Source organism: Magallana gigas, chromosome 6 (assembly GCF_963853765.1).
Source record: "Magallana gigas chromosome 6, xbMagGiga1.1, whole genome shotgun sequence".
Lineage (NCBI taxonomy): Eukaryota > Metazoa > Mollusca > Bivalvia > Ostreida > Ostreidae > Magallana > Magallana gigas.
The window spans coordinates 25,896,765-25,911,142 of record NC_088858.1 but is presented as its reverse complement, the minus strand read 5'-3'; the positions used below and the strand labels follow the sequence as shown (position 1 = coordinate 25,911,142).

The window sequence follows — 14,378 nt, the reverse complement described above, 5'->3', positions numbered from 1 at the left end:
GCCTTTGGAAAAAGAAATGGAATGCACTGTGGAAATGTTGAAAAAAAAAACGATTTAAAGAATGCGATAAAAGAAATGTGTTCTCTAAAGGTTATTGTTGTTATATTTGAATTGAAACGTTACTAAAAATACGATCGAATGATTTAAAAACCATATGAGTTTGCATCAATCATTTACAAATAGAAAACAAACCATTATTAAAAATTCAACCAGATGGTGCACCATTGAATTTCCAGCTGAAAGTAAAATGAGAGAAATTTCTGTATGTGCACGTGTGAATGACACGAAACAGATTGTTCAATTAATTATTATCACAAATAAACATGCAAAGGCATCATTTAGTTCACAAATCTGCGTCGCAAAAATAAGCTAATATTTTTACTTATGACATATGGAGCAAGTCCAGATACTAGGTCGTTTTTTAATTTATGTCACCGGTGACACTGTATGTTTCTCTCTCTCTCTTTCTCTCTCTCTCTGGTTTATGAATAATGGGGTTTAATACCTTTAAACATATTACTTTCTTCATTTAATTGTTAAATCAGATAAAGGGATCAAGTTGGCAGAAAATTAAATTGCGAGTGATCTATATTTCCCCACATCCTTTTCCAAAGTTTATGCACATAGAGTAATTTAAGACTATTTTTGTCAACACAGTGTGTGCCCTGTTTGATTGACCTGAATACCATATTGAATTCCAACTTTTATACCTTAATTGCTTCGCAGTATATAACTTGCAAAGTACTATAGTTCATGATTGCAGTAACTTATTCATTACCACCGACTTTATGTTGAAAAAGTGCATAGCATCAAATTTTTTGTGCAAGGTTGAAGTAGATTAGAATTATTTATGTTACCTTCCCTCTCACCACCTTTTACTTTAAATAAATAGCCTACATATTGTTTAATATTAAAAACATTGCCTTAAATAATTATACCCAACATGTGTTTTCTGACAAAGTTTAGAATTAACTTGCTAGTATCGTTTGTGATATGATGAAATTATAATTCTAGTAAAGTGTACAATTAACGTCTACAAAATGACACAATCTTATGGCTCTTGCTTTAAGAGACCGATTTGGGTTGGGTTTTTTTTTCGGAAAAACTACAATTGCAAAACTCTTCATTTTTTAAACATATGTAATTTAAACCAACTGTGGTTTATGTGAGAAATTTTAAGAAAATCGACTGTCTGGTTCTTTTAAGGGTCCATCTTAAAATACAGGTACATTTACTATTATAATAGAGATACATGTATACAGGAAACTGACATTTTCCGCAATTCGAAGCAGATTTAAAAAATGCTACATAGCTTTTTTTTCTCAAATTGTAATATGTGATTAGTAATATCATTTTCTACATTATATACTAAATTCTATCGTCTGGTTTTTAGTGGGGTCCATCAAACTTTAACATTACAACTGAGGACGAATATAAAACACGGTCACACCCTGTACCAATATTCTATCAGGAAAATTACAACCTATGTTTAATTCCGAGAACATTTTGCATATTTTGATTAGGAAATTTAAGGTTCCTCGAGGGCAGTTTTCACGCGTTCTTGGGTCTCAAATATATATAATATTTATTCGCCATTTCAAAACCTCCCCCCTTTGCAAGGAGGAGCTCATATAGCAAGAGAGAAGTTAGGAAAAAAGCAGGTACTGCCAGAGAGCCGAAAAACTTTCTTTTAGACCACAGTAAATATAAACGTTTAATTAGTTTACACTAGCAAATAAATTAAGACTATTATTTGTATATACTATGTATGCAACTATGAAGACTTTTCAAAATTGTTGAAATGTCCTTGGTCGTTGACAACGATGTCCTTATATTAAAATATTAATTCGTTATGTCAAAACTAGCCAAGATAAATGATTGGCTTGATGCATACATGATGTAGAATAGAATAAATTTGATGTTATTAATCACGCCATTATTTAAGTACCTCGACTCCCTTGACTTCTGACTTTGCACTGAAAAGGTTCTTTATCGTGCCAGCACCTACCACGACACACCATTCAATCCTTATTATTCGCCACCCGAAAATACCATCGTTTTTACCGTTTGTTTACCAACAAAATTAGGGCCTATGTTAATTTCACGAAATATTAGGCATTTTTTATTAGAATATTAAAATTTCAATGTTTCTCGGGGCTGTATTTCAAAATCATTTTATATTTATTCGTTTGATTAGATAATTGGCATTTACATTATTTACATTTTTGATCGATGACAATTCACTGTTTATGATTTAAAAATGTTTTATTAAATGATACATGTAAGAAATGAATTTAATAATTTTTTTTATTGATCGACGTATCAAGGAAAAATTGACCGAAAACTTTTTAATCAATGCGCTACGCGCATTCTTAAATCTTCAATAAAGCTTAACTATCTTTGATGTTTTGACATCTTATTCCTAAATCTATATACATGTATAACCAAAAACTAAGTGACATCGATTTTGGATAAAATGGACCTTATAATTTATTCGCCATTTTATAAGTAATGACGCTCCTTTAATCTCTCTCTTTCTATCTCTGGTTAGCAAATTGTTTTAGAATCCATTCCTTGCACCACTTCATTTTATCTTAACTCTCAAGACTGGTTTTATAAGCCGTTCCATGCTTCTTCACCCTTTATGATATAAAAATAATTTGTTTAAATTTGATATTTTCTAAACACAAAATCGTTGAATACCTCTCCTTGCTTAGATACTACTTTTTGGTGCTATATTTTTATATATTTATATATATATTTTTAAATTTCAGCATTAAAATAAAAATATTCCGACGTTTAAAATAATTCCTTAAGTTATTTATTTGTCATTTTATCAATATTTCACAAATTATGCAATTCTCCAAATCAACAATCTGCAAGGTATTTGAAGAGGTGGGTCTGAGCTAATATACGTCTACATATAGTTTGCAAGCATGCTATTTCATTCGAAAATCGAGACATCTTTCAAAAGAGCCACCAAAAAATTTGGAAGATGGACTACCTTTAATGTGCCATTTGACATTTTTCTGTAGACATGACTGAACCAATATTAACACTGTTTCCACAGATGAATACAAACAGCTATGTTTGCTCATTAAAAAAACCTGCACTAAACGTTGTTTTTTGCAACTTGGACAACGTCTAGTCTGCTTTGAAAGGTATTTTGTCATTCAATGATAAATAGTTTGTTTCATGCATAATTTTTTTTATTGTTTATTGTATACGTAAAAACACTCAAGCAAGAATGTAAATGTACATAAAGATAAATATAAAGGATTGTGTTAGAAAGTTTTAATCAGTTCAATAATAATAAAACAGATTATTAAAAACGTGAAAAAAAATATGGATGCATCAATATTGTTAACAAGACAGTAAAACTGGACAAAAGAAATAATGTTCAAAAATATTATATTATTAACAAATAAAAACATGCTCAAAACCTTTTGTTAACTGACAACATCTACTCTATTGTTCCGTTAAGTAACAACACTTTGCAAGTAACGAAACTTGAAATATGTCACACTTATTGAAACCAAAATTACAGATTCGGTAAAGTTTTATGAATATTAATTACAACGCACTATCAAACTTTTAAAACTCTCTTGTAAATTAAGCTTTAATAAGTTGCCATCAAAGATTTTTTCTTTTTGAGTCAACACTGAAAATGTCAAAATTAAAGCTGTGATTGGATTTGGTCTCATCGAAAGTGGCCCTGATGCTAGATGAGCTGCTGGGACGACCAGTTTTACGGTTGTCTTGGTAGGGTGGAGGAGGTGAGAAAGGTCTGCTGTACATATCTTCGTACGTGTTCATTGGTGGGCATCCGTTTTTGACAGGCTCAGTGTTATAGTATAACGGATTACTTCTAAGAGAAAAAAATCACATGATTAAATTTACCTGGTTGATAACTCAATGCTCTGTTATATAAAATTATTAATTATAATACAATTAATACCTTTGTGTCAACATTTTTTGTAAAATAAAAAAAGGTAAAAAAACAAGGTCAATTAACACTTATTTAAAACAAGAGGCTCATGGGCCACCTCGCTCACCTGAGCAACAAAAGGCATGATAAAATCAGCTTCATGGAGCCATAATACAAAATATCTGGACAATGTGGTATAATACATGCCGATCTTATACGAAAAAATCTGTTTCCCCCTGGATAGTCTAATATTTATAATCAAGTCCCTTTTCTATCAGGATGATTTTATAGTCATATTACATTCAGCTCCGCAGTTCTCAAAAAGACCCTTAACAATTGTTTATATACAGAGTATAAACCTACATCAAACTCGGAACCTCTTGTGAGGCCCAATAATTTTTCAGGGGCCAAAGTTTAAACAATTTTAAAGAATCAGCAATATATAAAATTGCTTGCATATAAGTAAAAGCATATATAATAACATTTCATTTTTTGTGAATAATTAAAATGTTTTCCTTTGTACAATTGAGAATGATCCCCAATGAGGCCCCAACACTACTCCTAAAGATTTTGATTTGAACAAATTTGAATCTACATTATCTGAAGTTGCTTTCACTAAAGTTACAGCTTTTCTCGGCAAATGTTTTTTTTTTTAGAAAAAAGATTTAAAGATATTTTTCTATAAATTCCTATGTAGAAATTTGTCTCCCCCCTTGTGACCCCCCCCCCCCCCCCCCCCCCGAATAATGATTTGAATAAAAACGAAATCTCACTACAAAACGATGCTTCTAAACAAGTTGCAACTTTCCTTGCCAAATGGTTCTTGAGAAGAAGATTTTTTAAGATTTTCCCCCTTGTAGCCCCACTGAACCCCCGAGGGTCATGCTTTTCAAATAATTCCTAATTATCTCCCTTTGCAAAAGGGCGTGGTCCTTAATTTTCATAACTTTGAATCCCCTTAGGCTAAGAATTCTTTGTGTAAAGTTTGGTTGAAATTGGCCCAGTGGTTCTTGAGAAGATGTTGAAAATGTGAAAAGTTTACAGACAGACAGACGAACAGACAGACAAAATGTGATTAGAATAGCTCACTTGAGCTTTCAGCTCAGGTGAACTTAAAAAAGACAGATCTAAACGTTTTCATAAGTAGCAATAAAGATCTTTAGAAGTTCCATTTTAGGTTACTTACTGTTTGATGGATTTGGTTTTGCATTTCAAAAACAAAATAATTGCAGCAACTATCAGTGCAACAGCCAATACAGCGAAGACGATTATCAATATCATTTTCGTATTGTCTATGAAAAAGAAATATTTGTCTTGATAACCTTCACATCATAACTAGCTTTCTTGTTCTCTGTATTGCCTTATTATTGAAAGAGGATAAATTCAAAATTTCATACATGAACATCATCTTTAAGTGATAATTTTAGGGCAATAGCAATGTGTGTGTGTGTGTGTGTCTCAGAGAGAGAGAGAGAGAGAGAGAGAGAGAGAGAGAGAGAGAGAGAGAGAGAATATGAACAGTATTGTATTAGTCAAAGTTATAGCTAGCAAAAATTTGTTTGTAATGGTATTTGGAAGAAATATAGGTAATGAGTTAATGTATGTCGACTGTGGTTTTACTCAAAGATCTACAATGTAGTTGTCTTAATTCATTCTAGCTTTACCTTGATCGGAAGATGACGTTGGTGATGACAATTCTCCATCAGACCTTGGGGTCGATGTTGGAGTAAAAGTAGTACTAGTATGACTGCTTCCAGTATACGATGGCAATGCTCCAGACGACATTGTTGTTGAATTAGTCCTACTATGTAAACACGAATCCTAAAAGAGATGTGAAACATTTATATTTTGAATTCCTGGTGTTTTTTTTATCTATAACATCTGATCTGAAATCAAATTCTATCGTCAGATTACCAGCATTGTACATGTGGTAGTTGTTGAATTGCAATCGTAGCAGGAGTCATCATAAATGATAAACTTTAATTCCTCTCCAAAGTTTGTGTTGTCATACGATAAACTGATGTCAAATTCCAGTCCTAATTCTGACGATACGGATCGTTTCCTTCTTCTAGTAGAGGAGGGGAGGACAACAGATATCAGATTAGGTGCCCTGTATTGTGCCGTTGTCTTTTCCGTGTTGATAACTGCCCCTTTACCCAGGATCGATATCTACATGTACTCAAAATTTTATTTATATTCTAATATTACGATTGCCAATGAAACAATTCATAAAGTTCAGTTTTGATGGGAAGAAATTGATTTTCTAATTGCAAATCGGGAATCTCAAATAATCCTGGATTTAATGAAAAATACAGAAATCTATAAATACCTCGTATTGCTGAAGTTTAACATAGATAGTCGTTCCTGAGAGGAAATTTCCGACAATATTTGTTTTTTTGCAAGGTCGAATTGACTGCCGACATAATCCTTCTTCAGGAAGGATGTTGTTTTTTGGGGGTTGGTTGATGGGATGAGAACAGTCGGAACCGATAAATCCAATATCACAAAAACACTTTCCTGAACATAAACACAGTCAAGCTAACCAGAAAATGACACAAAAATAGTAAGTTTTAAAATTGAAAAACTAGTATTGCGCAATAATTTCTAACTTACGATGTACCTTTTTATTTGCAAATACTTTATATATTGTTATGTGATAATATTATTAAGAAAATAGTCACAAGACAGTAAGAGCACCAGGAAAATGGTCGCCCTATTAAAATAAAGAAAAACTATTGACCTTTATCTGTGCAATGTCCATGTTTGCTGCAATTGTTGATGCAAGTCACTGCGTTAAATATTTCAAGGACAGACTTTTCTTCACTGGAGTTGGACACGTAAAACTTTTCATACTTAGATATACGTGTTAGACAGTAACTTTTGATGGCATCAATCGTTCCAGCAACCCATTCTGTAGATGCGGAGTCCTTAAAAAATTATTCATGTCATTAATTTACATGTAGTTTGAAAATTACTGTACGTCTACACTTATTTTAACACATCGTTCTTTATCTTACAGAAAAATCTAGTAAGTTTTATCATAATTACTAATACATGTATGGAAGGTTTTATTTTTAAAATTGAAACAATTTTTTATTAATTATTGTTCAATTTCACCATTTATTACCCTTATATCTAAAATGCAGGACGAAATAGAATGGTTGACCATCTTTTGGATATCTATATACTTTTCACATTCAAGTTTTACATGGTCGTTGTTTATGCTCTCTTCACAGACTTGTCTAGCATGGGATTCATTCCATCCGTTTCTCCATGTAGGAATCTATGGAAATGATGACAACATATTACTACGCATTCAATGTATGATTCACCTTTCCTGAAAATTTTAGCTGTTGAAAAACTTATCGATTAAATATTACAAAATACTCTAGACATAACTGCTAACTCATCAATGGTTGTATTATTTGTACCTAACTCAACTTAAATTTTTTCAATAAGATCATATCATACAGCTAAGAAAGCCGTCCTAATTAAAATCATAATTAAAATGCTCAACAAAGACAACGCATTCAGAATAGATACTTTTCATAATCATATAAAATAGTCCACGTTGCCTTTAATTACTGCTGTTGAATGCATGCAATTAATATATTTATGTAGAAACGTGTAGTATATTGTTCCGCACACTGAGCATGTAGATTTCATGTTTATACTGGAACTTTTATGTTTGGTGCAATGCATACTCTTTTAAAGTGTTAATCTATATTTTATGTAGCTGTGTATTGCAATATTAGGTAATTAAAGAAGAGTTTCAGATAAAATTTGTTGAAATTTTACTTTAATTTTCATATATATGCTTTGGACACAAAGGTATTTATGAATGTTAAAATGTTAAGCAAAAAATGATAAAAACGAAAGTCATCTGGGATAAAGTGATAGACTAAAGTATAGTGTGTACATACATAATAATATATTGTACTGGTTTTTAAAATAGTTAGAAATTGTTATGTGTGAAGACTGTGGTTTTTTATTACTTAAACATAATATAATATTACTTGTGGAATGTATGTAAAACTGTACGAGGGATCGTATATCAGTGGTTCAAAATCAATGACGTCATCGGAGTCTGTAGTGCTTCTGCGAACACGTTTGCTCCTCTTGTTTAAACCAACTTCAGACAAAGCTCGCCTTTTTCGGCCATTATTATCGACCCTGTTACATGTAGTTAAGAATGACGCTGTTGTCTGCTGATGGGAACAGTCAACGAGACTTGTGGTGATGTTACAAACTGCAGTATGATGGTCTTCAAGGTTTTTTAAAATGTCGTTGTTTATATTCGACGCTTCCGTAGCACAAGAACAATACTTCTGCACGTCAGTACTTGTATTTTCAAGTACTGGATTAGCAGAAAAAAGACTATTTGGTGAAGTCAACTGGATTCTACAAAAAAAATTTAAAAGTCCAAGCTTTGGAAAAATTAAATTCAACAAATGGTACTTTTTAAAAAATTATTAATAACATTTAAGTTATGAAGGTTGTTAAACTTAAGCAGACCGTATGAATAAAAACGCGTAAAGAGAATGGGGAGGGGGGATAAGATAGCGCAAATGCCTATTCGGTTCATTAGTGAAATACCATTTTGAATTTATTCCATTCAAATATATTATATTACAAGTTTGCAAAACCACAGTTTTTAACTAAATTCAACTTTTAATATATTTAACAAATGATACCAAAAATATATTGCCTTAAATTTTGGTGGTATTGAACCCATAACATAAAAACCCTCGATTATAAAGTTAGTTTATGCCAAGTGCTCTAATCACTGAGCCATGTCAGACAAAAGAAAATAGGCTATTTAAATTCTATATGTGACTTTGGCCACGAATTTACGGACTTGTATCATTTTTCAAAACGTTCAATTGTTGGGATACAATATGATATTTTTAATGTAAAGTGGGTCATCTCTCCACGTTTTTGTTGATTTTCTTTTCCATTAGACTTTATTTACATACGAAGGCTATGAGAAAAATATGAATCACAGACCCACTCTGTGAAAGAAAATGCCTTGAAGTTCTAAAACAAGACACTATTTGCAGGTTTTGATACGTATACGCCTGTTTGAGTCAACATATTCCAAATATTGAACATATTTATAGGTTACAAATCAATATGTTAAATATATATCATTTAAATGATTTAAAAAATTATCAGATGAATTAATATTTTTATTTTTTCAGTAGCTTGTCCAACCGTGAATGGGCATTTTTGCCTTATCCACCCATCTTCTTTGAATATTATTTATTATAATATTAAAATTCTGATTATAATACTATTAGAATTTTTTTCAAGAAGAGTTTTTTTTTATAAACTTGTTTCACGCTAAACTAAAGTTACTTACTTCCATGTGTTGATGATGATGTCAATGTCTTCTCTCCTGTCACTTGTAGGTGTTCTTCCATCTGGAGCTACAAAGTCATCAGCATCATTGCTATTTGCATTGCCACAAATTCCCTCCATATTGTCGATATCAAAAGCTGAGGGTATGATGTGGAGATATCGAATCCAGTTACCGTGTAGTTTGTATTTCACCACCGTACCCGATGGCAATGTGATCTAATACAAAGATAAATTTAATCACCAACATAATTTTCATTTACAAATGATTCTGATAACAAAGTATTTAAAATCAGATAGTGCAGAGATGTATTAAATCATTTCGTAAGGCTATCGTATAATTATCACTTTCTGACAATCACAAAGGTTTATCAAGAAGAAATTTTGTTCGAGTTATTTCCGAGTTTGTTTCGAGTTACTATTAAGATTTCCAGACATCATTTCTCTCTCTGATTTTTCCGTGGTGGTCTTCATTTTTATATCAAAAAAGGAAAAAGGAGGGGAAAAAAAGATAGGAAGAAAGTAATAATGTTGACTCAAGATGTGATACATTTTTGACAAGTTTTGCTCATAAATAACTGAAAATGAGTTAAGCATTATACGCCCGGAACAGATTATGGTATTTCACCTAACGATTACCAGAAACAACGTCAACTAACAGACCTTACCGAACGGGAAGTTGACAAAACAGGTTTTGTACGATGGACATAGGATTATATATGTAATTGTTACGACAAATACATTCCGTAATTTTTTTTTACCAAACCAATTAGTGTATTTATCATTACTTGACGGACGTCAACGAAAGATGACCAGTTATAAATAAAGGAAAGGAGTCTATCAAGTTCCTTAAAATGCAAGAAATTTTAGGTTGACATTTATATATAACTTAGTTTGACTTTTCGTGAAAAAATACAAAAGTAAAAGATTTGAGATTATAGTGATGAAATGTTAAGCAAGTTAAACACGCCAATAGAGCATGAACATACTAATACAATATAATTGTACATGGAATAACAGTCGACAGACATATACACTTTAGAATAAGATAGTAGTACTTTCGTGAATCCATCGGACTCGGTAGATATAACCATGTGTTTGTCATCACAGACTTCATAAATGGTAGAGTGATGGGCAAGAAGATTGACAGTCTGGTACGATACTTCACGACAGGTACGATACACATACAGGGAGTCTTCCACTCGGATAGCTACTCCACAAGTACAGGCAGCACCGAGATTACCACTGTCTCCAGGGCATGCTGTGAATAAAGCATGTACCTACAAGAATTTTTGAAAAACTCTTTATTTGATACCGGTGTATATGAATAACAAAATAAATTCGGCTATTTTACTAACCTCCACATTCCTCTTTTTGTGGCGATAGAGTACAAACTCTCCTGCCGAGTATATGTCGTGTTGTTTACCGTCAAACGTCCAAAATCGGGGATCTGTTTGTAATTTACAAATTCTGTCTGATATTGTGTTGTCTACGTCGGAAATATAAATCTGTTTTTATAAAAAATAAATTAGATTTAAATAAAATCATAGTTAACTGGAATAGATGAATAAATTGTTCAATAAAATAACAGAACATGAAAGTATTTCAAATAATATAAGTAGTATAATCTTAAACTAAGAATATACTTAGGTTAAACTATTTGAAAAAAAATTGAATCAACGATAAAATATTAATTTATGGACCTAGGGTTTCATGTACATGCACTGGCGTCGGAAGCAAATTGAAGGGGGGGGGGGGGGGGGGCTAAACTAATCCTCAAAAATATTGAGAAAAAAACCTATTTCCCAAAATCATGAAAATCCTAATCCATGGGGTGGGGGGGGGGGGGGGGGGGGCTATTCCCATAGTTCCACAAAAAAAAAAATTTACCTACCAAATTTTCCTCCCACCAAATCATGAAAATCCTAATTGGGGGGGGGGGGGGGGGGGGCGCTAGTATGCCTATGACTCCAACTTCTCAATCTTCCTAGGTAAAATTAGGAACCATTACATTTCCGGCGCGAAAAAGTGTGGGGGGGGGGGCGCTGAACCCTCTATGATCATATGTGCCTAATGGTTATGTCTAACTTTGCAAAAAAAGTGGGGGGGGGGGGGCTAAGCCCCCCTAGCCCCCCCCCCCCCTTCGGTTCCGACGCCTATGACATGCGAGTCAATCTTAAAAGCTTAACATCAAATTTTGTCTTCATTACAAACCTTAATGTCAGGTATTGTTACATTATTCCATGCCCCAGAAAGATCGGTGGTTGTGTTGAAGATCCCAAGTCTAATATAAATATCCCTGTCTTTTGCGTTGATAAGGTTATCAATATTTCCTGTTACGTTTAATACTTTTGATTCACGCCATGAACTGCTAGAAATGACAATGCCGCAAAGGTTTTCCTTAAAGAGAATTGCTTCGGTTGACTGAATATTCCGGCATGTGTCGATTGTAGGTTGGTAATACGGAGTCAACACACTGATAAATGTTTTATAAGAGTCTTCATACGCACTAAAAGTACATTCAACTGGGTATGTAACACTGAATGGTATCGATATTGTCTGACCTTCGTCTATATGGTAAGTGTAGGACTCCGGCTGTTAAAAAACATTTCACTAATCATTGAGGTTTTTCACGCACGCACGCACGCACGCACGCACGCGCGCGCACACACACACACACACACACACGCACGCACGCACGCGCGCGCGCGCGCACGCACGCACGCACGCACGCACCCACACACACACACACACACACACACACACACACACACACACACACACACACACACACACACAACTTACAAATATTCCGGCCTGGTATTCACTGCTTGTCATTTCGTTGGTAGGAACTCCCCCCTCGGTCTCCCGAACTCTGACAGAACACATAACCTGCAATGTTATATCCATAATCGATTTTTCGACCCTTAATTGATAAACACTACCTATACAGAGAAATGGGCTAAGTTATATCCAATATTTCGCAAAAAAATAACTTAATTTAACAGAAATTGGTATTTTTTACATAAAATATCAAAAATCAAAATCTAAGGAATATGCACATCTCTGATACATGTACAATGGAACTGCAAAAAAAACCCTTCCTTTCTTGAAAACTGTTGGAGGAGTTATTCGTAAAATTGACTAAGTTCAAAAGCTGGTATTTTTCCATAAATTATAAAAAATAATCAAAATCCAAATAATATGCACATCTCTGACATATGTACACTTGATCTGAAATTAACAACTTCCTATTTTGTAAACTTAAAAAGTGAGGCGTTATCCGTACAATGAGGGTACCCTTTTGGCATTCACCCGCCGCCTATTTCACCATTACCATAACCGGATTTTTTCTTTTGGAAAACCCGGTTAAAAAATTACAAAATAATTTTTCTACGCATCTCTTAAAAGCTAACTTACGAATAATGTACCACTTTATGTCGATAATATTATTTATACAAATTTAACCTAAATCCAAAATCTAATAAATCGCTGAAAATAATCTCACCACCATGTTCAAATTGTATTGATGTACCCAATGTTTTGGCAACAATCTGGTTGTTGACAATTCTTCATACGTAACATTTCGTGTTCTCCGAACTTCATTTCCATGTATGTACCAAGTTATATCGAAATAATATGGACCCATACTTGGCTTATCAAATGTGCACTCGAAATAAGATTTTTTTGATGAACCAAGTCTCGGAATCTGTGAAGGCGTGTCCTCAAGATCCGCATTTACCACCGGAGTTACAGTAATTGTAGGCAACATCTGGCATCCAGGCGTAAAGCCAGTTTCTGAACCTTGACCATCCGGACATTTAACCTGTTCACCTGATAGGATTTATAAATAATGATAATAATGTTTTTCTTTCAGAGAGAGAGAGAGAGAGAGAGAGAGAGAGAGAGAGAGAGAGAGAAAGAGAGAGAGAATATTCTCGTAAACAACTTTTTTGCATTGCCCTGGCTTAAGTCTGATAAAGAAGATTCGAGATAAAATAAGCAGGAATAACAATCAAATAAAGCAAGACTACTTAAAAAAAAAGACGGAGAGACTTTAAAAAACCCATCCAATTCATCGAGTACATCAAACTAATGTTATTTATTAACGAGTGTAACTGGAGTGATCAAGCTTTTGCCACCATTTATGTTCATGTATTCATTGAAACAATCTAAAATTCGGCTAATGATACAACATCATAGATATCAGTTACATTAATTCAAATATTAGCTTAGTGCAATGTTTACATGTCTTTGTCAAAGTATGACTCGCTTGCATACTACATGCTGCATACTACTTAGACTGTACAGGACATTTAACAAAAATTCGTTAAGGGCATATAGGGCATATGTATATGTAGGTAAAGCAAACCGACAATTTCATACTTTTCCCCCTAAAATTAATTTTCTATGCCTTGTTTTTTGCTTTTAATTGAGGAGGAAAATGAATTGAAGGAAGGGAGGGGGGAGGGGGGGGGGTAAAAATGTTCTTTGATATTAATTTCTCACACAATCAATATGGAAATGTTATCATTTGATGACTGAATGTGAAGATTTCTACGGAGAAATACAGCAAGCACATGTGCGACGAAAACATGCCAATGTGGCGCATTTCGACCACACGTGGTCAAACAGTAAAGTAATATCCTTAATTTATATTTTTAAACTTACCAAAGCAGTAACCGCTTGCGAGGATTGGTGTTTTCCGTAAATAGTATACATTGTAGGTACCGCAGTTGATTATTTTAATGGATATCATTGATTCACAGGATCTTGTGAGACCAACAACGCAGGCAGTCCTATTAACAATGCCCTCATTCTCAAGTTAGTGATCCTTTTAAATTGAATCAAATTTAAGTAATATATATGGCTATAAGATATCACTTAAACATGTATATAATGATCTCTATCTAAATCAATATATTGAATTTAAGGACAAAACTATTGTACTGTGGTTTCATCAACATTCAAGGGTATCAATTTTCGTGGATTACGTGAAAAACACAGTTTCAAGGATACGTAAATTCGTGGCCAATGACCCTATCAATACAAAATGTTAATAATAATTGCCTTTCAATGAACATTTAATTTC

General features: G+C 33.3%; 1 protein-coding gene across 2 annotated transcripts; it reads right to left on the bottom strand.

Moving 5' to 3' along the window:
* Window positions 1-3,209: 3,209 nt before the first annotated feature.
* Window positions 3,210-14,106, bottom strand: LOC105335333 (von Willebrand factor D and EGF domain-containing protein). Of its 2 annotated transcripts, XM_034470542.2 has the most exons (15): window positions 13,958-14,106; window positions 12,795-13,120; window positions 12,092-12,178; window positions 11,501-11,881; window positions 10,645-10,794; window positions 10,345-10,566; window positions 9,291-9,505; window positions 7,945-8,329; window positions 7,056-7,211; window positions 6,669-6,855; window positions 6,258-6,445; window positions 5,843-6,097; window positions 5,593-5,749; window positions 5,115-5,220; window positions 3,210-3,868 (listed from the first exon to the last, which is right to left on the bottom strand). In XM_034470542.2, the coding sequence occupies exons 1-15, from the start codon at window positions 14,043-14,045 to the stop codon at window positions 3,634-3,636; spliced, it is 3,138 nt and encodes a 1,045-aa protein (XP_034326433.2). In that variant the 5' UTR covers window positions 14,046-14,106; the 3' UTR covers window positions 3,210-3,633. The 2 variants fall into 2 exon arrangements, with proteins under 2 accessions (XP_034326433.2, XP_065944617.1); XM_066088545.1 differs by lacking the exon at window positions 11,501-11,881 and having other exon boundaries at window positions 3,220-3,868.
* Between the last annotated feature and the right edge of the window lie 272 nt (window positions 14,107-14,378).

Coding starts and splice junctions, on each gene's coding strand:
- LOC105335333 (XM_034470542.2), bottom strand. CDS start 14,045: ATGATATCCATTAAAATAATCAACTGCGGTACCTACAATGTATACTAT. Junction 10,795..11,500: donor TAACAATACCTGACATTAAG/GTTTGTAATGAA, acceptor TTATAAAAACAG/ATTTATATTTCCGACGTAGA. Junction 8,330..9,290: donor ATCATCATCAACACATGGAA/GTAAGTAACTTT, acceptor TTTTTTTTGTAG/AATCCAGTTGACTTCACCAA.